Source organism: Strix aluco, chromosome 4, assembly GCF_031877795.1.
Source record: "Strix aluco isolate bStrAlu1 chromosome 4, bStrAlu1.hap1, whole genome shotgun sequence".
NCBI lineage: Eukaryota > Metazoa > Chordata > Aves > Strigiformes > Strigidae > Strix > Strix aluco.
Window position 1 is genome coordinate 20311411 of NC_133934.1, and position 26894 is coordinate 20338304.

Consider the following 26894-nt stretch of genomic DNA (forward strand, 5'->3'; position numbering starts at 1 on the left):
GCCCAAATTGAAAATGCTGTCAAGTCATATTTCACCGAAAATCACTACAAAATTACAATGGTGCAATGTAATTTGACCTACAATGTCGCTTATGCTGCTATTTGTGTGGATCTTAAACCGCATCTGAACATTGCCCAGCAGGGTAATTCCTAACTGGCCAGACACTTCACAGGACATATTATTACAATTCTGTCCAAGAAATATCTAGGAGTATGTTTGAAGAATGCATTCTCCAAAAACATCTGCACGCACTTCATTTTTAAAAGTTTCCTACATAATTTAAACAAATTTGCAAGGGATTAACATTATATGCATTATATTGATGTCATCTTAACTGCGCTGCTTAAGCATCCACACTTTTAGTATTAAAATATTAAACTACTGCCATGTCAATAAAACAGCAGTTTAATGGGAGACTAAATGGCTTTTCAGGTTTTGATCAAAACAATAGAAATACTGACATACTGTGGCACAAAATTAGTATAAATAGACTTTATTGAAGTCAGTACCTTTGTACTGAAGCCGAAGATTGTGTCTACATAAGCACAAGTTGTAACATTTCACAACTTCTAAAAGGAATGTCAACAATTACAACGATCATGCATACCATGGTCGATAATCACATTTTTAGAAGCATTTTCAACCATTTCTAAAGAAATGCTTATAACATTGTTATATATAGAACTACTTTCAATAAACTGCAAAACATTGATCAGCTTTTCCAGTATGAGCTACAGTGTCAACACAAAAGGGAGGCATAAATGTTTAATTTATGAAATCAGAATGGAATATTTACTGTAAAGAAAAATTAAAAAGCTTTCAAATAAAGGCCATTATTGAACCAAAGTGAAGAGCACAACTTGAACTTTGAATCCTTTCATCTCTTAAAGCTGTCCTCTGAATAACTTCAGTTCAAAGCATAAATTCAGTACTGTGAGTATTCCTTGGACTGAAGTTTGGCAATGATGCGATCCAACTGTCTCTTTGCTTCGCACTGTGGAAAATTGCTCATGTCATAATATTGAGGGGCAATTTTCACCAGCCTGTCAAAAAAGGAAAAGTTTGTTACTAATACTCAAACTTTAAGATGCATCCTACAGAAATTCTAGAACTGAAACAAATATCTGTAATTTTCAGCTCATGCTACGATTCTAAGATTAATGAAAGTTTACGCACATGCACACACATTTAAATCTCAGTCCCATCCTGTGCAAACACCCACATCCAAAGCAAAAAAGCAAGCACTTGGGTCTCGCAAGATGCTCCTGCAGTTCAGCCACTTGTCTCTTACAGATCCACACTGCTGCTCCGATACATGCCACAGTAGCCCATACAGTCAGAGCTGCTGCTTAATGTCAAGCCACAGAAGCCCACCTAAATATCAGTTTGTTAAAAGTACAGTTCAGCCATAGCTGTTTTAAGCTTAAAAAAGCAATCAAGGCCATAGGATCCTGCTTTAGGCTATACAACACTTATTCAGAGAAAGATTTCTAAGGAAAGATACAAACATTTTCCATTAAAATGCTACGGACTATATATATATATATATATATATATATATATGCGCTATGTTTTCTGGCTTACAAATCTTCAAACTCTTTCTGCACAACAGGACAATTTCAACAACAGTTGAAGAATCTCCCATGTCCCCAAAGCTTACAACTTGGCAGTTGAAGTATAACCTTAAAGACAGGCAAGATGATTCAGATCTCTGTTTGCCAGCAGAGGATCAGGCCTCAATCTCCTTGATATACACTCTACTGACAAACTGATATTATTACAAGGCAGTACCAGTATTACCACCTCTTTCCTTCATATTTTGAGAAGGCACTGAATCCTGTTCAGATCCTTCCAGAAAAACGAGACACCTACTGCCAAGAGAGGTCCCAGAGGTCCCTCTTGAGAACAGAGGCATCTACCAGTATCTCTTAACTCAGGTACACAAGTGGGTGCTAGGACACAGCCCCAAACCTAGCAGCTCCAGGAGCTCCTTCCCAAGAGACTTACTGAAGTAACTGGTTTTAAGGCAAGCATCTCTGTGCACTGCATACAGAGCCCAGGCAGCCAAGTTTTACACACAACTGCCACAAACAGAAACAAGTACCCACAAAGAAAAACTTTAGTCATCTACAAGATCTCAAGTCCATGCCATTGCCATTCCCCAAACCATTTTAATAATATTAGCTTCAGAAAAAGTGAAAGGAATTACCTCAATTTAAAAAAGAAAAAAGAAAAGAGTTTTACAGTAGGTCATGACTGTTTTAAGACTTTTGGCTTACCATTCTGGCTTGATGTCTGTACATGTCCGGATGTAATTCTTCGTTGTAAGGACAAACTCATTATAGAGCACCCATTCTGGTTTATGATCAAGAACAGTGGAGGGATGCAACTGCACCACCTGGTTATCTTTTACTGTTAAGTAATGCCCTGTTCGTTCCAAATGTGCCACCTAAGTAAAAAGACATTCTTTCATTACCACAGGCAATTTTTAAATGAAGTGATTTCAAGCTGACTGTAAGTGTTCTATACAAAACATACTATCCCAACTTCAAAACCTCATCTAAATTTGGTGCATTACTTGACCACTTCAACTATTCAGGTTTTTTTATAGACACAATCAAGATGCCAGATGTTTTTGCTAACTGCCACGGTAAGTGTATATTCTACAATTCAAGCAACATACAAAAATAGTTATCACCCAAAGAGAAGAATCATTATTAGAACAGCAGCAACGCAAAGAGAAGTACTGGAAAGGAACATCTACTGGACAGGTTTGTAACATCACACAAAGTCAGCTGTGGTCTACCACAGACATCCGCTTCACGCACCTCACTGTACTAGTACTGTGGGACCGGTAAGCCACATCAGCCTTGCAAGTTTTTATTAGTACTGTGTTTCAGTGGTAATTTTACTGATACACAGATTATTCTGCAAATCCTCTCACACAGTGGGCCTGAAAAAAATATGCCAGTCCAGTAAGAACAGGAAGTTTAGTATGTCAGAAATAAGAACAGTCTTGTTACAGCATGAGCTTCAGAGCTGCAAAATGTAGGTTCAGCAACACACTTCTGTTGTGACCTTGGTGAAAATCAATTAACCTCTCTCTGACTAAGCTTCTTGCTCTATGAAAGGGAATAATGCCTACCTCGCCAAGATGCTCCGATACCTAGCTCATTAAGATTTGGTAAAGCAGACCGTTATCCTTAGGATATCCTCTGTAAGAACAGTTAATCTAACAGAACAGGTAACTAAAATTAACCTTTTGATACTGGTAATTCAAGATGACCCAAGTACTTATTTCATTACATATATATACACAAAAATACTCTAAAAAGGTTAAGCAGGATGGAAAATGGCTGAAAGATGTCTGAAAGACACATTTTTAAGCAGATCATCGTTAGCTGCTTTCCTTTAATATAGACTGTGTACTTCCTTGTTTTCTTAATTCCTAGGTATCTCACCTTTTTCTTTTTTTTTTTTTTGCCTAGTCAAAGGCAAATTCCATCTATCAGATTAAAATTCCAGGATTTCTAAAGCAACAGCTACCTCAAATTTTAAGTCAGAATATCTCCTTAATAACAAATTACTTATTGTGCCTGTGCTTCTCATTTTACGATATTAATATCCAGAACCTGTTTTACAAGTGGCATAAAGTATTTCAATAGTCTGCAAACCTTTTCACACACGATTTTAGACATTACACTGCTACTTTATTTCAAGTCTGGGGAATCCATGGAGGTGCTTTTAAATGGAGATTAACAGTGCACCGTCTGTAACGATTCTGCCTTAATTTCATCCAACTCAATCCAACGTTTGCAAAATTAAATAGCAGTATAGCTGGAAACCCAACTAGACTAGAAACTCATCTGTCACAGACTGAGCACAATCACAGCACACATGTTGCTGGGGGATTATGCTTTTTTTAATTTTTTTTTTTTTTAAAAAAACCACATCAATTTCATTTTTCAGATCAAAAGTAAAGCATGTGTACAAAAACATCTGGGTGCTTCATCTGTTTCTGTTCTTCCTATAAAAGAACAGAACAATTCACTCACTTAGGTTTCATTCTAGAAAACAGTCTGCTGTTAAATTTAAATCAATACAAGTTACCTTTAGCACCTCAGTCTCACTCAGATGTATTAAAATAGTAAAGTTATCATCTAGCTTTCCCAGATACAACTCTTTAAGGAAATGGTATATATTTCTTGTTTACTTTGTGTAATTCTGAACTACGTAAAAAGATTCTGGAATAACTAAATTAAGCATACTCAAAGAAAAAGAAATGCTACAGAGAATTACAGTTAGCTCTTAATTTCCAGGGAAGGACAGGGACTGGAATAACCCCAATTAAGAAAAAATGTTTCCTTAGAACATTGATATTGGGGATAAGTCACTTATGTGGTTACATACTGTTACGACTTCTTTCGACCTGAGCTAACATTGAGCTACGGTATTTAACCTATTTAGATGTTTCTATTCAGTATGCTTTAGTACACAGATTGGTAAAGAGTTTCAGGTTCGCTAATGGCAATGCTCTAACACAAAATATGCAGAGGGAAGCTATGGCTCCACAGCAAGCAATGATGATTGGTCAGCTACTGCGTTTTCTTGCTCCCTCCTGGCCCAAGTTGCTTCAGCACAGTTGCAAGCACCAAGGCTGACATAGGGGAGTGAACGAGGACACACAGGAGGCAGCATATATACACTTGTGCTGCTTTGAAGCCCTGGCACGCAACCAGTTCCAGCGCCTGTAAAATGCAATGCAGTGGTAGTTGGGGCCAGATGTCCTCCAGAGGTCCCTTCCAACCTCAACTTTCTGTGATGTTTTTCAGAGTATAAAAAGCATGAGCTTCCACAGAAGCCACAGAATCATACAAAGCACATCTAAGAAATGGGTTCATTTTTCAATAAGTAGTGGTAGTAAGCAAGATACGAGGGAACACACTTGAACCCAGATATCATCAAGGAATCTGTCGTGGTAGTATAAAACATTTGTGAATAAGCTACCCTATTGAAGCTATTAACGCTACTGACTACACAAGTAAGGAGCTACTCAAACAGGACTCTAAAAGGATCATAAAGAGCCAAGTCAGCCCTTGGTCTCCGCAACAGGTTACTCTGCAGACCAAGAAAGCCCACCTGCCAATGATTTAGAGACGATTATAATGCTTTTATCAACATGACAAACCCACATGGAAACAGTGGCCACCACGGCACATGCCACCATAAGAAAGGGTTTTAGTTCAAGTTCTTGTAACAGAGGTTTCAAGGATGTCACACCCTCCTGTGAAATTTTACATGTACTTGTGCTTATTTATTGTCCATCACATCACTGAACCTAGAGGGCCCAACCAAGGGTCTTCAAACATGTCAAACACTGTAAATTCAAATGCACTTAAAATGGCAAAAGCAGGCATAGCATCAACAAGATCCAATCTTTTTTAGATTTAAGGCTACAAATTTTGGCAGGCTAGTGTTGACAGAGAGTTTAGAGAAATGATTGTTTCTTGTCTTTTTGAAAAAAGAATGCTAGCAGCCACCAAAGGAGCAATGTCAGTTGCTCGGATTTCTGAAATTTCTGCTTGCACAGCACACAACCATGTTTCTGAAGCTGTTAAAAAGTTTTTAACTGTTCTTCTGCATTCTTAAAGAGCAAAATGAATACCACTGGTGACCACCTTGCTGTTATAGGTTTATTTTATTACCATTCAATTATTGTAAGATCCTGATTATGTAAAGGCTACAAAAATATACATCATTCCATACAGGAAATAACATGAAAAAAATGAGCAGCAGCAAGAATGAGATTTTAATTAACAGTTCAATCATGTGACACTGAACTTCCTGTATAGCACAGGTCACTTAACTTCATCCTCTGTAGCAACCCTGATACAGTCTGTGTTTGACTAAGCCACGTCTTCCAAAAAAGGTTCCAAAGCTTGATTTGAAGACACCACAGGACTTTGTTCAGCCTTTAAATTCCAACTTAAATTTTCAACTATCAATTCCTGTTCTGCTTTCATGACTAGATTGGAAATAAAAATGATAAATACCCAAGTTCTTGAAAGCAACTGGTAGTATCAGTCTCAAAAAAAGAAAAAAAACATCACTAAGAGGAAAGAAGACCCATCTTTAAGAAACTTTGGCATTTGCTTGCCTTTTACAATTCAAACAGTGTCCTTAGCTTACTTCCTGGAGTATTTTTTGCTTAGTCTTTACTACAGTTATTTCAGCTACATGTCTATTAACACTTCAAAAATTGTGAGCTTAGTTTTTCTACTTCTGTTGAGTAAATAACCATCTATACCTAGTTCGTGAGTTTTGTTGCCAAATTACAATTATGTTACAGTTGTACAATTTTCCAGTCCCCCTCCCTACTTAAGACAGGATATGTCTAGCACTGAAGTATCACAGAATCATCTAGGTTGGAAAGGACCTTGAAGATCATCTAGTCCAACTGTTAACCTAGCATTGGCAGTTTCCAACTACACCATATCCCTCAGTGCTATGTCAACTCGACTCTTAAACACCTCCAGGGATGGGGACTCCACCACTGCCCCGGGCAGCCCATTCCAACGCCTAACAAGCCGTTCTGTAAAGAAATGCTTCCTAATATCCAGTCTAAACCTTCCCTGGCGCAACTTGAGGCCATTCCCTCTTGTCTTATCACTCATTACTTGGTTAAAGAGGCTCATCTCCAGCTCTCTGCAACCTCCTTTCAGGTAGTTGTAGAGGGCGATGAGGTCTCCCCTCAGCCTCCTCTTCTCCAGACTAAACAACCCCAGTTCCCTCAGCCGCTCCTCGTACGACATGTGCTCCAGACCCTTCACCAGCTTCGTTGCCCTTCTCTGGACACGCTCAAGTAATTCAATGTCCTTTTTGTAGTGAGGGGCCCAAAACTGAACACAGTAATCGAGGTGCGGCCTCACCAGTGCCGAGTACAGGGGTAAGATCCCTTCCCTGTCCCCGCTGGCCACGCTATTTCTGATACAGGCCAGGATGCCACTGGCCTTCTTGGCCACCTGGGCACACTGCTGGCTCATGTTCAGCCGGCTGTCAATCAACACCCCCAGGTCCCTCTCTGACTGGCAGCTCTCCAGCCACTCCTCCCCAAGCCTGTAGCGCTGCTGGGGGTTGTTGTGGCTGAAGTGCAGCATTTGGCCTTATTGAAGCTCATACAGTTGGCCTTAGCCCATCGTTCCAGCCTATATTGAGTAAGTACTGAGAAAGCAGTATTTCTGAGGTATTTTATTTTTAATGAGCAGTTTCTTAGTGATTTTACAAGCACCACTCTCACTCTATTTTATACATACTTTGCCTATTCTGATGTTTGATACATGAAGTTAATGGGAAAAGCCAATAGGAAGTTTTCCAGTATAAAAACTAGAAGAAACCAGTGACATAGCACAAAAGTTTTATAAGACACTTAACTTCTTATCACTATCTATCCTTCCAGAAGTTTTTCTACACAGAGAATTGTTGGCAGTTTTAAACTATTTTACTATTCCCTTTGCTTAGCTGTGGCAGATTTACTGGAATTCAAGTTTCTATTTAAATATGAAGGGAAAAGAGATGATTCGTTACCAGCAGAAATTCCACATTTATCAGTCACTGACACACAACTGAAGACAGGCAAATCTACAGTACTTAGTACGAACTATATAATTAGTACTATTTCAACAGTTAATACAGGCCCACACTGTCTGACATCAACCACAGGTTTTGACTAGTACAGGAATTTCTACAGTAAAATTTTATGATTGCTTTACGGACACTAGGCAATTACCAAAGTATAAGACAATAAGTTAATGAGAACTATTTCAGAACAATGGCTGCTACTGTTTTTTCCTCGGAAGAATCAACTTCTGCCAAGTGTTGCCCATAGACGTTAGTACTTTACATGCAGATACCATCTACTGTAAGTGCAAACACTTTGCAAGTGCTCAGACTTGGAATTCCACACATGAGGACAAAGAATGATGCATGCATTTCATTACTCAGGTTTTCTGAACAAGACCCCCCCAAATGCCAGAGCCTGAATATCTGCTTGGAGATGGTACAATGTGCATACAGACTACATTAAGTACTTCAGCAGCTGGTAAATAACATCTCTTTTCAGTATTTATAAGTTTTTGTAGGTATTTCTAAGTTTTCTACTGAAGAATACTCAAAGCAATATGGAATTTGTGAGAGAAGGTCAGAGTCAAGGTCCAACAGGTATCACACTATCATGGAGGTTAAAGAGGCAAAGAAACTGAGAACAAAATGGACTCAAACACATCGAAGGAGAAACTATTGAAATGGCTTCCACTCCAAATGCCTTCAGCAGGTCTGCCATAGCTATCTCTTGATTCAGTTAAAAAATTCAGTTAGGCTTTTGGGTGAGGAAGGTGGTAAACAACCTCTTGTTCACAGAAGCCCAAGGACACTTCTGGAAAGGCTTTCACTACACTATTCACAGCAAAAATACAAAGTTAGATCTTTTAACTTCTGAGCAGTAGAGACCAAAAAGCTACCTGCACCAACCATGCAGTGCCACATCCGTGGCAGGAAAACATCTATTAGAGGGAGAGTTTCACTCTGAGCAACATAAAACAAACTGACAGTGCACAAACTTTCAAGGACATGACCTCCTATAGGTCCAAGGAAATTAAGCAAGCCATAGGGTACTCTGCCGAACAAAGCACAGCTGTGGCAATCACACCTGCCTCACCCAGCTGGGGCCCAGCAAGGACTGTTAGGCAGAACTGTTCTTGGTCTTGCAAAACATTACAGAATTAAAGGGGTAGGTGGGAATGTGTACTCAAGTGTGTCCCCCGAGAAAGATGAAGAAAACATGTCCCAAAAGAAAGGGCTGAACACAATGACTAGCCCGCTTGTCTGAGGAGTTACAGCAAGTCAGTCTTTAGAAACACTTTAATATTTCAAAGCAGCCAACAGCCTTACTCTCCCATTTGCATCCAGTGAAATGCATTTGCTGACATTGGTACTCCTGTATTCCAAAAACCCAGAAATATGTTGCTGCTACAGACTGGCTGAGCCCTGGGGAAGGCATTGATTCCAGGGCAGGGCAGGGAGGTGGTGGTGGTAGTGTGTGTTTAAACATATGTGGTATTCAAGTCTGGGCCCCAGTCAGGATGTGGTAAGCGTATGCCTGACAAGCTGCTTGCCATTCTAACCTGCACAGCGCTGACTAATGGCTCCCTTTTCAACTGGTAAGCTTTTGTGCTCAAACACCACTAGAGCATAGCTCAAGCAAAAAAATGAGGAAATGGCATGGTACCAGTCAGCCTCTTAAGGATAACAAGGTTGTGTCGTCCAGAAGTGAGATATCAGGCTCTAGCAGACACATTGCAGAGGTGCATTAGAATGCATGTTTGCAAGGAAAACCATAACCATAAGTCCAGAGTCAAGGAGGATGAAGACTTGCTCCCATTAAAGGTTTTGTACCCCTGGGTCTGCAAGAGCCAGCAAAGCGACTCTTCTAGCCTCAGGGGTGAATGCTGAAGAGAAACAACACAGCCTGACAATACTATGCAAAGAAACCCCATCAACGGAAGAAAAAAAAAAAAAAAAATGAAGCTTGCATTCTAGCTTGGAGGCATGCTTTAAGATGGAATGCAAAGCATCCAGGAGGTAGCCGTGGAGACTGGCTTCCACACCATCCTGGTTGAAGAGGCAAAAGAGTTACAAAAGGGCATACATCTTGAGACTACAGACCTGCTCCAGTACTTGTGACTCATGTAAAAGTGAAATAGAAATATGGAAAAGTATGCAAAAGAAAATACTCTCCTTCTATAAGGATTAAAATAATTAGTATTTATATACAGCTATACTTCCCCTGTTTGTACCAGATTATAAACAATTTAAAAGCTACATACTCTTCAGTTACTTCAAAATGTTTTATGAAGCTACTTCCTCAGCTATTCAGAAATTAGTGATCAATTCCTGACTGATTATGCCAGAAACAGTATTTTGATATCAGTAAGACTGCCTACAACTTCTCTTCCAAGTAAGATTTGACTAAAAAGAGAGTACTAGAGTAATAACCAGGCAGTCTGACAAAGACTAAGAGGTAGTAGTTAGCCACATATAATTTAAGTAATTATTAATAAAAGTTTGATAGATTATAATAACCATACTAACATTAAAAGCCACATAAACACTGAACTATGTTCCCTACAAGAACACACACATACCTGCATGAAATACCCAGTAACTAATGCCTTTCTTATATTGATGTAATAGTCTCGGCTGGTAAAGTCTGTGCTTCTACGTGGCAAATTAAATCTATCCATGATTCGTGACAGCTGTTGGCGTACATTGTCTGCAGACATCAGGGACCTGTAGTTAATGAAGTTGTCATAACACCACTGAACCGACTCATGATCTGCAACATTAAAACACATGAATCAAAAATTAGTATTTCATCTAATTAGAACAAGTAAATAAAACAGCAACTAACCGACTGATCAGTCAGATGAACCAGAAAAAAATATCCATAAACTTTTATAAGTAACAACAGTTCTTGCATTGCCCAAATTGTTTTCTATTCAGGAAGCATGTGGTCAAGACAAAAGAAAATCAGCTTTTTCCCCCCCTCGCCAACGTAACATACACACAATCACTGATGATTTGCTGAAATACCACACCAATAAATTTGCAGATTTTAAAAATCACATCCTGCAACTAGAAGGATCATCTTCCAAACCTGCAGTGTAAAATGTAACTGCATGTAAGGAACACTGCACAATTTTAACTGTAGCATGCAATGAACATACAAGAAGACTGTACATAATTATATTGTATTTGAGAAACAAAACCCTCCTTAATTTAAGCATTCAAGTAACAGTTAAGAGCTTTACGGACTTATCTAAGTGTGACACACCTCTCCAACAGTTTAAGTAAATGTAGGTGAATGGTAAAATACAGCGTCAGTAACAGAAGTCTGTACTCTTGAGATACTGTTTCTACTGCGGGTAACTCTGAAATCTGTTAAGACAGCAAGCCTAAGCCATTCTGCCAGGATAAAAACCTGCATGTTTAACACCAAGGAACCCAGTTCTCCCTACCAATTCTGCTACTTTTCAAGTGAAGCTCCTCTTACCTTTATCAGTTTATTAATCAAACAAAACCAGCCTTAACAAAAAATACAACAGAGTATCTCTTGTACAGAGACTACTCTTAATTTGCATTGAAAAAACAAATCTTATGTAATTTGAGGAAAATTTAAGTTCTTTCTGCGCTTTATCTTATAGAATATATTCAAAATTAAGTATGAATGCTGAAGCTCTTGAACACTATACAGTAGAATAACTGAAGTACCATAGCATGTTACTTTCTGTGCCATTTAAACTGAGCATTTTAGATAACCCGTAACTGGTTTATATTGTTCTAGATATAAACAGTAGCAGCATTTTGTCTTCTGATCCTGAATCCCAGAAATTCTACTCAATTTCACAGTGAAACTGAACTAAAGATTATTCCCCAGATAATTCCATCTCTCAGCAACCTGAGGATGAAAGCAGTGGCTTCCAGAAATATGCACACACAAAATGTCTGGAAGATCCTGTTAACTAAAAACCTAATAGAAAAAACAAGCAACACGTCTCCAACTCACAGGTGTTTAGTATAAGGTTCTCAGCTACTGTATTAAAGTTTTGAATACTTCCGTTTGGACTGTTACTCTGAAGATACCCTTATTTTGGATTGCCACATAATAAGGTATTAGAATGTTTCAATGCAAAGTTTCTAGATCAAAGCCGCAAAGGGACACTGAGTTGTCTGTCTTTTTATTCAGGGTAAGAGTGCTGCTTTTTTGTTTGCTTACAGAAGATGCAACTAGAACACCTAACTGAACCTGGTTGGCAGTTAAGAGGAATCTTTTTACTTTTAACAGTGACTTATCCTGGTGGTAAGAGTGTGCCACTTACATTGTCATTTGTTAAGAGAACTCCTAGGTTCACCTACTCCTTCCCATCTTTTTCAAACTACTAAAACATACTTCAGCTATGCTGAGGAGGACCATACATTTTCCCTGAAATCCATACACAAAATTATGGAATCACAGAATGGTTTGGGTTGGAAGGGACCTTAAAGATCATCTTGCTCCAATCCCCTTGCAGGGGAAGGCAGGGACACCTTCCACTGGACAAGGTTGTTCAAAGCCCCGTCTAACCTGGCTGTGGGAAAGAAGCACAGGGAGGGAGCAGCCAAAACTTCTCTGGGCAACCTGTGCCAGTGTCTCACCATCCTCACAGTGAAGAATTTCTTACTAATATCTAATCTAAGTCTACCCTCTTTCAGTTTAAAACCATTACCCCTTGTCCTATCACTACCCTCCAGATAAAGAGTCCCTCCCTATCTTTCCTGTAGGCCCCCTTTAAGTACTGGGAGGCCGCTATAAGGTCTCCCCAGAGCCTTCTCCAGGCTGAACAACCCCAACTCTCTCAGACTGTCCTCCGAAGGGAGGTGCTCCAGCCCCCTGATCATCTTGGTGGCGTCCTCTGGACCCGCTCGGGCAGGTCCATGTCCTTCTGATGTTGGGCACCCCAGAGCTGAACACAGTACTCCAGGTGGGATCTCACGAGAGCAGAGTAGAGGGGGAGAATCATCTCTTTCAACCTGCTGGTCATGTTTCTTTTGATGCAGCCCAGGATACAGTTGGCTTTCTGGGCTGCAAGTGCACATTGCTGGCTCACAGCCAGTTCTCCATCCACTAATACTCCCAAGTCCTTCTCTGCAGGGCTGCTCTCAATCCACTCATCGCCCAGCCTGTATTTGTGCTTGGGATTGCCCTGACCCATGCGCAGGACCTTGCACTTGGCCTTGCTGAACTTCATGAGGTTTGCCCGGTCCCACCTCTCCAGCCTGTCCAGGTCCCTCTGGATGGCACATCCCTTCCCTCCAACGTGTCGACCGCACCACACAGCTTGGTGTCATCGGCAAACTTGCTGAGGGTGCGCTCAATCCCACTGTTCATGTCACCAAGAAAGATGTTAAACAGCGCTGGTCCCAGTACTGACCCCTGAGGAACGTCACTCGTCACTGCTCTCTACTTGGACATTGAGCCATTGATTGCCAACCCTTTGAGTGTGACCATCCAGCCAATTCCTTATCCACTGAGTGGTCCAACTGTCAAACCCATGTCTCTCTAAATTGGAGACAAGGATGTCATGCAGAACAGTGTCACATGCTTTGCACAAGTCCAGGTAGATGGTGTTGGTTGCTCTTCCCTTATCTGCCAACACTATAACCCCACCATAGAAGGCCACCAGATTTGTCAGGCATGATTTGCCCTTAGTGAAGCCAAATGAGATAAATGAAATAAATTTATCATGTGTATCTAAGCTACTTCTTGTTGCCGCATCACCCCTTTGCCTCTCAATCCATTCCAAGGCCTTATTACAGAATTCCTAACTATATTAAAGAGTTCAGAATAAAAAGGGTTTGGTTCTAGGAACGTATTCTTTCTCCAAATTCACAATATTTTCTGCACTGCTCTCCCTGAAAAATTACTAAGCAATTACGCAGATTTTTCTATAATTAGTGTCACGTAACAAACTTCCAATATTTCTTAATTTTAAGAATGCTTACTTCCTTCTGTCCAAGGTTACCCAGCACTGATTTAAAAGCCTGGCTCATCTCCATACGCATCAGTTTATTACATCATCCCTCAACTAGGGTGGTTTTTTTTGTTTCCCCCCCAAAAGGAAAGCAGCCCTTAAGAAATTCTTTTACATACTTTAAAAAAAATATATATATATTTAACATTACAGTAGAATGGCTCAAAAAACGAGCCCAAGCCTTTCAACTGTCCTTGGAACCCAGGAATGAAAGCTGGCAGCACAAAGCATTACAAATCATTTTGCTAAAACAGGTGCACACTTACTTTGTTTGAAAGCATGGTAGACATTCAGCAACGTCAAATGATCTCCATCTATGTGGGCAAACCTCATCTTGGCTTCATCTGCTGCTTTCTTTGCTTCCGTGGGGCGAACAAAACACTGTGGGACTAAACAAGGTTGGTATGGGCCCAACACAAACGCCCATATCGATGAGTCACGCATTCACAGATAGAGGAACAAGGCCTAGCTAGGTCAGTTCACAGAGCATAGGGCAGGGCAGGATGGCCTCCAACTGCATCTTGGACTGTTTACTACCTTGATTTGGTACATCAACACCTAACCACATCTGTAAGACAAGAGGGTTTCAAAGCTACAGAGTACCTGATTATTTTAATAGAACTATATGTAGGCATCAAAATCTCTAGTCTGAAGGCCATCAAGATTGCCTATGTATACTGGAAGGCTGAACAGGTCTTAGTTTAAGAGCCAGTGCTGATAGCTCTACCAAGAGCTAGTACCCCATGTAACAACACACTTAAATTGCAAATTTACTTTCTCAGAAAGCCTCTATGGAAAGTGAAGACAGTTCTGAAACTGTACCACACTAGCACAGTCTAAACAAACATGAATTTTATCACAAGTCTGCTGATAGACAGAACACACTAGTAAAGTCAAGTCCTCTTCCCCATATGGTATTGTTATCAGCACTGGTATACAGAAACATGTGAATGAAGGTATTAATAAGTCTAAAGGTTGTGATGGTAGCGGTAGTGGTGGAAGGTTAAACCGTCCTTTGGCACTACTTGAAATTAAAAAAAACTTTAAAAATTGCAATGTGATGAGCTTTCTCTATCATTATATTTTCTTACATAAATCTGACTCAGTCTGACTTGAATCCAAAAGTCGTGTTTTAACATTCCCTTTCCAAACACAGACTACCAAAGACCACAAATAGTATTGCAGCCAACTTAATTCATGGTCTGTCGACATTCTTAGTTTGTAATATCAATACTAATTCACAAGATGTTGAAAGTGGTTATAAGAGATCTTCACATTAGAGATCTACAGGAGGAAAAAAAATCAGTTTGGTTTTAAATAGATGTAATTTTTAAGAGGTTGAATTTCAATAAAATTAATGCTAAATAAGATGCTACATATCTTTTTATCTTTTTCCAGCTGCTCGGGACTATATTAGCCTTCTCATCACTCAAGCCGACCAAATCTCATGAGAACACTTCTTTGCATCTCATTTGTCCCTAACAGATGAGGGCCTTTTTGTGGGGTGTTACATGGTTTTACTTATTTTATTCTTAAACTCCTGTCAAAGCCCCAAAACGCTACATTTCAAAAATACGTTGGGTTGAACACTGGATGGAACTTGAGAAAAACATACACACTGCAAAGTGAATCGCATGGTAACAAATCAAGAAAGACCAATGCATTGAAGAAAATGGAAATGCAGGTGCCAAATAAACACCCTGTATTTTGGGTCCTGCATTTGAAAACAGAGATAATATAATATATATTTTAATTTCAAACTCAGACTAATAAAAGCAAATTCAAAATTATTCTATAACTGGCTTAACTCACTGTTTCGAGGAAGTAATAGCACTTTCTACCCCACAGCAAGACACCACAGCTCTTACAAAATGAAGTACAATTATTTAACATTGCTATTCTCTGCTCTTTTCTGGTACATAGTTTTCAGTTCAGTCCAAACAATTAATACATGGATTGCTATTCAGAGCCTAACAATCTTTACGTGGACTTAAGGCACTGTAACATACAGTCATGCCACTGGTTTAAAAAAGTTTACTTTGCAAAATAGTCCTCCCAAATATTAGGACTATGGTGGGTTTTTTTTAAGAGCAGAACTTTAGTTACAACCCATACACTGACCAGCTTCAACTTTTTTTTCCCCAAAAACAACTTATTTATGATGACATTGTGCCTTAAAACAAAAAAAGTATCATGTCTAAGGAAAAGGTAAATAGAAAAAGGAGTAAGACAAATCAGTTGAAGACCACAGACAAAAATACTAGCCTTACTGCTCTGTAGTAGAGACTGGGGGGAGAGGGGGGGAAGGGAAGAGAAAGACAGGCACCAACCTACCACCACCTCCGCAATTAAGCCTACCATTTAATTAAAAAAATTATTACAGTTCTGCCCTGCCCATCTGCTCTGAGTCTGAACAATCATAACTCTGCAACAAACATTTTAGCTTGTTCTTAAAAAACTTTCATATAAATATACTGTAATACTAAACTGAAGCAACAGATTTTACACTTAGCCAAAACATTTTTTTTCTCTATTCAACCAAGTATGTAACCAGTACACCTGCATTGTGAAGAGCCTGCTAAAATAGCACACCCAAAAGACAAGAGTAGTTATGAGTACGAGCATCCCCGTTTTCTTAATAGACTAAAAACTTGCTGCTTGTCCTCTGACAACTAACTATAAAACTAAGTCAGTTCTACATAACTGGGAAATGAAATACGAGGCTTGCTTGGTAACATTTTTCTCTCATCAAGCTCTCTTGACAAGCAGCTCTGCTCTGATACAGTGCTATTCACATAACACAGCAGCAAAGTACAGCTGTGCACACTAATTCTTATAAATATACATCCTCACCCAAAGTTTCCTTCTTCCCTTCAACAGTAAAGGCTGTTCTTCAGCTTTGCCACTTAATGACTGAAAAATGTATCATCATTTCATGTACAAGCTTATGGTTTAATATAAATTACACCGTAATCCTTTTGGAAATACTGGGATTTATCAAAGTGCAGAAGAATGCACAATACAAAATAGATTTCACTGCCTTAAACAGAGTTGTTGAGCTGAGATTTCTGGACCAATTATGAGCTAGAAAAAAGCCTGATTTTTTTTTCCCCTCTATCAACTCAAATATATACACTTTTAACTAAAGTTAGGAGCAAACTGTTGAACCATTTTATGCATGTTAATTTCTTAACATTACTATTCATTAGCTTCAAGGTCTCTACATAAAACCACAATGGATTGGAACAAACCCCTATAGGGGTTTTAAAAAACAATTCTAATTTTATTAGAAATATATTTATATTATGTTTTTAATGTGGAAAACTCAAATTTTCCCCGAACTGAAGATCTGCATTTTGCTTAGCATCTCTTTCCCTGCTATTACCTGACAACATGGCAGTAATAGATAGGACCTCATTAGAACAGTTGTAGTCACAACTTGCAATAACCATTTTAGCCAGTTGCGGGTCCAATGGAAATTCAGCCATCATGGATCCCAACTCAGTCAAGTCTCCATCATCATTTAAAGCAGCCAGATAATTCAAAAGCTCTAAGGCTCTCATCAGAGTTTCAGGAGCTGAAAGGAAAAAGAAAGTGTTTAGGTAGGCACATTAATCAAACTGCTCTGAATAAGCAAAAAATATGGAAGCACAGACTATTAAGCGCCATATTACTTTTCATTCTCCATTCCACTGACTTCTAAACACAAAACTGTTACAAAATTAAATTATATACACCCAGACATGAATGGACTGGGGGGTGGGGAAATAACTTATGTAGAAGAGCTCTTAACTGGATCAAAAACTTTGATTATTTGAAGATTACTGCTTTTCAAAATTCAGACAGCAGTGATATTGTGAAATATTCAGTATCATAGTAATATCACTTCCCCGCCAATGCACTGATGCATTTTCCCTTGTTCCATACAAAATAGATCAATACAGTCCTAAAAATCTCAGCCACATCTTCAGATACCTATAGTCTTTAACAAATCTGAGCCTGTAAGAATGTTCTCTTAATCCTGCATTCCTCATAGCAAGGGTATGTTACACCCACAAAGAAAAACAGAAGGAAATCCAAAAGCCTTCCTGCTATCATACATGCTGCACAGCACAAACAATACAACTGTTCTGTAGAGTTATTTAAAAGGTTACAGATTATAAATGACATTTTTATTTTAGGTGGGAAAAACCAACTCTGATGTATTTATATATGGCTGAGCTATGTTTCTAATTAGCAATATAATCCAGTTATTTTTAAAATATATATGAACATTTAGTGCTGTTAGAAAGGAGATGCACATTATTAACTTTATAGTTTGAGCCAAAACATGTGTTCAGCTTTAAAAATGCTAACCAATTTAGTTACATACAGTACTTAACTGATGCACAATCAGAATGTGTAATCGAGGTGGTAAGTTAAAAAAAAAAAAATCAAATAATAGATTTTCTAATACCCACAGAGGATAAGACAAAATTGTGGGCATGAGGCATTCAGTAGATTCCTTGGTTCCATTAAATGCTGTTATGCAGAGAGAAACATAAAAAGCTTGCATTGGCAAGACAGAGCAGTGTAACTTCAGGATAAACAAAACACATTCCTTACATATTAAATAAAAATGGTGAAAACACAAAATAATTTATCCCATGTTGTTACTATATAAAATAATCACCAAAGATTTCAGAAGTCAAAAAACACAACACTTAAAGCAGACAAGATAAAACAGAAATAGATACCTGGAGGATCCATAAAATCAAAGTGCACCAAATCATCTATACCAAGCTTCTTGAGCTGCAATACTACAGATCCTAAGTTTGACCTCAAAATTTCAGGGTATGTGTTGTCCTAGAGGGAGGGGAAAAAAGAAAATTTAGGACACTCATTCTTCTGAACACTTTAAACTACACAAGCATTTCAATTCCAATTTTGCTTGGTAGCATACCACTCAAGTACAGGTATCGATCAGATGTTCTTATATACACAATCTAAAATAGCAATCTTACCTGCATTTCAGTTTTGTAAGCCTTCTCTGTATAAAGCCTGAAGCACTTGCCTGGTCTAGTACGACCAGCACGGCCAGCTCGCTGCTGAGCAGAAGCTTTGCTAATCGCAGTCACCAAGAGAGACTCCACTCTAATACGAGGATTGTATACCTATTTGAAAGTGGAAGCAGAGCAGGAAAGAAGGAAAAGAATGAACATCAGTCACAGATAAGACAACTACCTAAAAAAAAAAAAAAATAAAGACTGCTTTAAACTTATTTTCAAGTACAGCTTCTGACGAGGAAAATCACAAGTCGTATGTATCTGAAAGAAGAAAAAAATTGGCTACAAAAGCCTCTGGATCAGTGACAGAGCTTCAAATACAACTGCCTAGAGAACAGCATTTACTTTTTATTCGTTAACAACTCCTGCCAGGCTCCTATCCTCCTTAAATGTGTGTATTTTTTTGCTAAGATTTTCATGGCAGAAGGAACGTGTCTTATTTGTTCTATAGTGCGCTAAACACACTCTTGATGCCCAAATTATTCCATGGGGAAAAAAAAAAGTTGTCTTGATACAACTGTAAGGTTGAATAATCATGTTCTAGAGGTCAGAAAAATCTAACATTAAGGTTGAACACAACTGTAAAAGTCAGACCAGTGACAAAGCAAGACTGTATTTTAAGGGTACATACAGACTGTCACAGTACAAAATATATGCTGGAATTTACTGTAAAATTTCCATTGCAGTCACACATAAACAGCAGCCTTGTCAATTTAACAGGGCTCATGGAAAAGAATATACTGTAAAAAAAAAAGCCACCACCCAAACACAACAACAAAAAAACCCCCCACAAAACCAAAAAAACCAGTAGTTAGTAGTTTCAGTTGAAGATGTTCTCTGGTCCATGGTTTAACACCCTCCTGGTGTGAGCAGGTATAAAACATGTACAAAAACTTTATTTCCTATGACAGAAGGTATTCTTCCAGTATAATAACTACTTGTGAAAAAACCTCAGCCTAAATGGTGAGTGAAACTTGTGTATGAAGATGCACTGACTGTACTCACATTCTGCTGTAGCTTTCATTTTGCAAAAGTTTAAAAGGCTGACAATGTATACAAGTATTAAAGCAAAAGTGTAAAAAACCAAGTTAAAGACAATTGTGCTTAGTGAAAAAACTAAATGTGGATTAAGAGGTTTGTATTTTATTCTTTCTTCCATTATTGGGTTGACTGTAGGATAACTACTTCAGTTCCTCTGAACATCCCACGATGTTCTAAGAAGCACAATACAAGCTTGATGACAATTGTCAGGGCTGCAACAGTACATGATAAATACTGACAAGAAACAGTACTACCCTAAGTTACCATTTTCTACTCTAACATGACTTAAAAGAGGTGGCTTCTAGCACCTTTTAATTTACTTTCATTGATTCCTTGGTTTTACTTGAGCATTGAGAGTAGAAAACCACTTTTTCAAAAATCATCTAGGAAATCCATATTCTAGGCCTGACTCAAAATCCACACATTTCAATTTTTTTGGGGAAAAAAAAAAAAAAATTGTTCTGCACTGTGCTGTTCTGGACTGCTCTAGATAGCTGAAGTTTACAGACTAAGTGCAAACCTACCATAAGTTAAAAACAAAACAAAAACCAAGGTCCAAGATTTCAACTGGGAAAAAACCTATCTGTTTACAAAAGGGAAGAGTTACTTGAGCAAACCAGATTCCATTATCTTTCTGACTATAAAGAGGAAACAAAATAGTATTTACCTTCTGTTTTGCAAAGCCAGGATCAATCACAAACACAACACCATCTATTGTTAATGATGTCTCAGCAATATTAGTGGACACAACAACCTGTCCAAAAATAAAACAGTAAATGTAACTACTTTGTCCTGAAGATGAAGAGCTCATTCTGTCTCTGCACCAAGAATTTTCAGCAAACTTTCCTTTACTTCATCACTAACTACCAGAGCTGTGATCCAACATTTTTACAGAAAGATCTGAGACCAACCAGATGAACTTCTAGTGAAATCAGAGCAACTTCATCCACTGTTTCTGCTCCCCTATATCTCTATTAACAACATAACAAACGTTAGTTTTCAGAAAAAGAAACAAGATCAAATATTTTACTAACGAAACCGCTATTCAAATTTCTCTCACATCTCTAGTACATAATGACAAGTTACACTGGATCCCTTAAACATCATCTGTTAATTCCAGCTTTTCAACTTTTTTTTAAAAGCCTAAACAGGGCAAACTCATTAAATAATATTAAATCAAAGGTTATATAACTGTACCAGCACAGCATTCTTTTACTTTGTTTGGAATAAAGCAGTTATCAATACACTCCACCTAAATTCCTGAAATATATATATATTTAGTTTCAACTTTGTCTTTTTTAATTACCAGATACTCAAACCGCTTTACATATTTTTAACATTACATTCTTAAAATTCTCTAAACTTTCTGAAGGTTAAGTCTCATACAAAAATTAAAGCAAAGGTGATATCTGAGTTCTGAGGCTCAATTCACCATCATCTGATGTCCAGAGATGTGGTGTAACCGTCTACAAGTATCATTTGCTCTCATTCCAACAGTGACCACATTAAATCACATTATTAGCAAGTTTAATCAGCTACCCAGAAAAGACCCAAAACCCATTCAGCACTTCATCAAAAGTACTTACCTCTTGCCTCTTAATTTCAGAGGATTCTGTCATCATTGTTTGCAGTTTAGCAATTAGAATTTGAGACACCCCCAACAATTTGTTCAGATTACCATGAAGCCAGTGCCTGGACTAGATGGATAATCATGCCAATTTCTCTTTCTCCTGGATGATCACTTTGTCAGTCAGCTACTTACTAGTCTCTGCTAGTCTCTTCTTAAGTAGACTTAGGGTCTAAGCCTACCCAATGCTACTATAAATTGAAAGCAATACTTTAGTGGAAAAAAAAAAATTGAAATTAGTTTAGAATTATGGTGTTCCACCCTAAAATGTTATGCTACTTTGAACTCCTCATACAGAAAAAAACCATCCTGTACACCTTTCATTCACAGGTAACCTGCACAGATTAGCCATATAAAAGTCACAAACATCAATGCAATTAAGTGCTGACATAAAAGCACAATATATTTTCATTAAAAATTTGCAAGTCATTAAATACGCAAATTAAACTAGCACTCCCACATTAAAAGGCTAGTCAATCCACATTAGGCTTGCTGTTACAGAGTCTCTATCTAAAAATACACAGCTTTTTCCAAGCCTGCTAACATACAGAAACATCCACACCCAGAATCTTCAAATACCAATTAGAGAGCACCATCAAAAGGTTTTGTTCCTGCTTTTAGTCAGAAATTTCTGTTAGGACTCTTCAATATCAATAACTCAACACTATTAGCATGGTTAGTCCACAAAGGCCAGCCATTTTAACTTTTACTTGAATTTACTTAACTTGTACTTGAATCAAAAAGAACTTTCCAATGGTAGAAGGAAAAAAGTTATTTACACAGTGGATTCTGTTGTATGTACAGATCTCATTTGTTAATGTCAATGTCACATTGCTTAAAAACCATAATTAAGAATGTAAAAACCACAAGAAATTTAAGAAAAAGCTTTAGGAAATTACATCACAACTTTCAAGCCTAAATCAAAGTACAAAGGTACCTGGAAATCAAACAAGTGAAATTAGCGCTAAACTATGTAAAATAATAAATTGTAACTAACTAGCTTTAACTGCAGTTTTGCAATTACTGCAATGGTTACGTTAATGTTTTTAACTATCAGATGCTTAATATCTTTTTGATAGTTTGATACACCAAAGAGTTTTAGAGATTAAACAAGTTACTTTGAATATTAAAATATACATAGTATCTATATATAAAAATAAATCTATACTGCTTATCTATTAACTAGTAATGCTTAAGGCTCCTGAAACAGAAACTAGAACACAGTTTGGAAAGGGATAAGATAGGAAAGGGGAGTAGAAATGCTCCTTGTTAAGTCATCTTCATCTTCCTCCACAGTATAAATGAAATACTCTGATTAACTGAAATTAGTAAAAGCTTTTTTTTAAATCTTTAATCTTAAACCTTCTTATAATAACTAATCTTGTCTAGCACAAAAAAAAATGCTAGAGTTATCAAACTGTATCAGTACTAGCTGTTACCCTCACTACTACTGCAGGGTGCCACACAACTTCCAGTACCTTACTTTTCTTTCATGAAGTTAAAGCTCAGGAGATACTCAAATACTGCACGCGCTCACTTAGTTTTTATGACCATTAGAGCCTTTGAAATGATTCAGACCTCCTGCTAGCTCTCTCTCCTCAGCACTTCTAAAAACTAGGTTCAACTCCCACAGGAGATTGTGTGAAAGCAGACATTTTGTAAGATCAGGGAAGTACAGCAACACATGGTACTACTTTACATATCTTGATCACTAAGACTGACACTAAAACAACATTGAAACAGATTTACACCACACACAGACATTTTCACTCATTGCTAGATTTGTTATGGAGATAAAAACCAAGACAGGGAAGGCAGAACATTTAAAAAGAAAAAAAACCAAATGTAATGGCTTTATAGGTCTGAATGTTGCTTACATATTTTGTGCCTGCTTTTGCCTACACTTGCTATCTTTCTAGCATGGCAATTTTTCTTGCAGTAAAATAGTTGCTACACTGAGAGCATGTTCCTTTTAGACACTGGTACTTGCTTTGTCAGTTCAACATAATGAAAGCTACACATTGCATCTGTTATCCCCTTATCAAGAAAACCAGAAACCGCCTATTTTGAAGTGAAGTTTTAAACATGAATGAAAGTTTAATGAAATACGCAGCCATCACTTGTTCATCACTGAAAAGCAATTTAATTCATTCAAGTCATTTGCTAATACAATCTTGTTGCAGCATTAGTTTCATGATTTCAGATTGAATGCTTTCTGCAATCAACTTTAATAGGAAAAAGAGGATCATTTCACTAAATTTATTAAGTGATATATTCTTCCAGAACACTAGAAAGTTGTCACTGGTATTCCACATGCATTGTGCTGCACAAAAAAGCAAATAATCAAGGAACAAACCCTGCCTAGAACAGATAGTATGACTCAGTTTTGACCTTCAAAATCTTAACTTTGTGATTGCTACAATTTCATATAGCATTAGTTTAACTTGAGGAAGCTCTATTAAGACTCCTTTCACATGTTCAGTTTTAGAAAAATAACCACTTAGTTTCTAATGTGGTTTAATCAAGTTTATGTGAGGAACTGAACTATTAATTTTAAGAAAAACATTCACTAGTGCCATTTCAAGTCTTCCAGTTTCTCAATCTATTTTGCCCAATGAAAGAACCTCAATTCCTTGCTTACTACTACAGAAAACACGAACCTCCAACATCAACATACTTGCTTAAACATGCACCTTTTCATAAACCTTGAGAAACAGACAACACCTGCCTGCTAATGTCCCCTGAAGACAGTACATTTTGTTTCAAAAAAAAAAGTGCCACCCATGTCTCAGAATAATTACTTACGAAAAAATTCTCACCCCTCCACATAAATCATGTGGTAGTCAAATTCAGTATTTAATCTGATTTACCATATTTCTCATAAGAGATCTGAACGAATGCCACACCCAGTCAAATCAAATTGATACTAGAACATTCTGGCCTTATAGATGGAAACCAGAATTGTGAATTGCACTAAGAAACAAGCTCCAAGTTATTTAAAAATCTTATTGGATAAAATATTGGATTATTTAGGCTTCATCAAAAAAACCCCCTTCTACTTGGTGCTGTCCAAATATACTTAAGACAGCTGAAACTCATTTAACTGCCCACACAACCATGAGTAGCTAGTTACTGAACAGCATACTAAAACAGCGTACTATTTACCTTTCTTCCTATTGCTCCATTTTGTTTTTTTGGTGGGGGAGGTTCAAAAATCCTTTGCTGTTGCTGTGGAGGAAGGGTGGAATACAATGGAATGATCTTGATGTCACCAACTTCAGGGCCTAAATCATCAATTTCACGTTTTATCCTCTTGCAGGCTTCATCAATCTCCTGCAAAACAAAAATACTGGTTAAAAGATAACACCATTAAAAAGGCAGCACATTTTAGAGCGCCTTATGACAATTATATTAAGTCTATACCCTGAAAAACAATTACATTAACTTCTACTTTAAAAAAATAAAAATAAAAAAAGAAATCAATCAAAGTGCTTACTGAATTTGCAATTGCATTTCCACAATACTTCAAGATGCTTCAGCTTCTATACTCTAATGAACAGCCTAATTTGCATTCAACATCCTTTTTCTTTTAGCCATGTTTCCTAATTAATTCTCTACAAATTGTACTAAAATTGAAATCTCTCACCCTGGAATATTAAACTGCACTCATGACCTTTTCAATTTTCACAATCTAAAAGAAATTGATGTGCAAGATATTTAAAATAAGCCAATTAAGCTTTAATGTCACGTATCACTAATGCAATTATATGGAAGATTTGCTTCATTGTACCTAATGAGAACAAACACCTTTACCATATAAACATGGATGCTCAAAACCAAACCTTTCAATCCAGTGTTTCAGATTTTGCTTTAAAATTAACTGAAGTCCCATTTAAGCTTAAAAAAAAGTCAGTGAAATACTCTGAAGGTGAAAAAGATTTGTCATGCCTTTTTTACCTCACTATTTTCTACAGTATTTGCTAGCCTATTTTCTGACTAGCTTACCACACAAAAAAGATCACCACAGTCCAATCATTTATAATTCCATTTCATTTTAAAACAACTGCATTTAAGTCAGCTAGGTGACCTATAGTTATGACAAGATTTAATGAAAATTAAAGTGCACGGAAATTTAGGTTAATGAATAACAATTCATTAACTTCAACTTAAAAATTACAACAGAGCCTCCACTCTGTTGTAACTATAACATGTCTATAAGAGGCACACTTACCAACTACTGATATTCCAGCTGAACCACTGATGGGAGAATGAAGTCATCATGACAAGAAGCAACAGTAGGCAAAAGCAAAAACTGGCTACAACATACTCCAAAAAGAGAGGCCAGACCTCCCTTATCACAAATAATTCACCAGCCTGAAGCTGAAGTGATGCTTAAGACCCTCAAGCAAATATACAGAACAGGTTAATCTAAAGGCTCTGTAAAATTACTGCTTCAAACTGTAACTAGAAAAGCAAAAGCAGACTCCTTTTTAGAAACCATAAATCTAGATAGATCCTAGAACAAATCTGTGTCTTTTTCATTTGCTTTTAAAGAGACTTTTAAGTTTTCAGCACAACTGTATTGAGTACGTTTTAAATAAGCACAGACAATACAATACTCATGTTCTGTATTGATCAGCATATATAATTAATGTATGTATGGCAAAACGAAGGCTCTTGCTCTCTGATGTCAAAGAGCCCTTTAATAGTAAGACTAATGCTTTCTGGCATTATCCGGCCAATTTGAATGAACTGCAGATATTTACAAAAAACCTTTTAAACAAAGACACACTTTGCCAACAAATCCAACACACCCTTGGCAAGATGCAAAAGGCACACAAGAAACTGAGCTGGAATGCCCCCTACTGCTCATTAACGGAGAATGAACTCCTTTACACAGATGTCAGTATCTGGTGTTCTGATGATAAAACCCTCTGAGTTCAGTAATAGCCTCCCAGTGAAAAGGAAAAACTAACTTAATTAACAAATCATACACAGTAGCTCAGTAAATTAATACTTTAAACAATGGTGCTTATGTAAAAAGATATGTTAAAAGTAAATAGTTGACAAACTAGGCAGCGACACTCCCTCTCAAATTTGCACCCAAAGTCTTGACAAGCTGATACTTGGGCCTGTTAAATATTTAATACAAAATTAGATTGTATCTTTCAAAAAAAACCACACAGAAAACCCACAAGCCAAATGCTAAAACAAAAATACAGCACAGACCTTAGTTCCTGATCTGAAGGTCACTACACTGTTCCATGGAATCTGAGCAGATTACACTGTGTAATTGGGAAAGCTCTGATGCTGGACAGGATGCTTAATCTTCAACAGTAATGACCAGAGACTCCAGGACAGTTTTATACTTAAGAGATAGTAAAATACAAGCAAGCAGTGATAAATGAAAGCACCACACTCTTCAGGCCACACGTGTTCACAGCCACCTATCAGCTTTCAGAAGAGATAAAAGTGTTGCTTCTCCCTAGAGTTTCCCAATGTTGTGTCAAAGTATCCCTGATCAGGACTCATTAAAATACTTCAACACAGAGATGA

General features: G+C 37.6%; 1 protein-coding gene across 1 annotated transcript in view; it reads right to left on the bottom strand.

Annotated features, from left to right (window-relative positions):
- Positions 1-477: 477 nt before the first annotated feature.
- The window catches only part of DHX15 (DEAH-box helicase 15), a 49910-nt gene continuing 23493 nt past the window's right edge, over positions 478-26894 (bottom strand). The window contains exons 6-14 of the mRNA XM_074822263.1: positions 24504-24671; positions 20379-20465; positions 18629-18778; positions 18362-18470; positions 17011-17202; positions 13892-14014; positions 10200-10390; positions 2280-2449; positions 478-1043 (exon numbers count right to left, since the gene is read on the bottom strand). Coding sequence (XP_074678364.1) covers positions 926-1043; positions 2280-2449; positions 10200-10390; positions 13892-14014; positions 17011-17202; positions 18362-18470; positions 18629-18778; positions 20379-20465; positions 24504-24671 — 1308 coding nt within the window. The 3' untranslated portion in view covers positions 478-925. The remainder of the gene's footprint in view (positions 1044-2279; positions 2450-10199; positions 10391-13891; positions 14015-17010; positions 17203-18361; positions 18471-18628; positions 18779-20378; positions 20466-24503; positions 24672-26894) is intronic.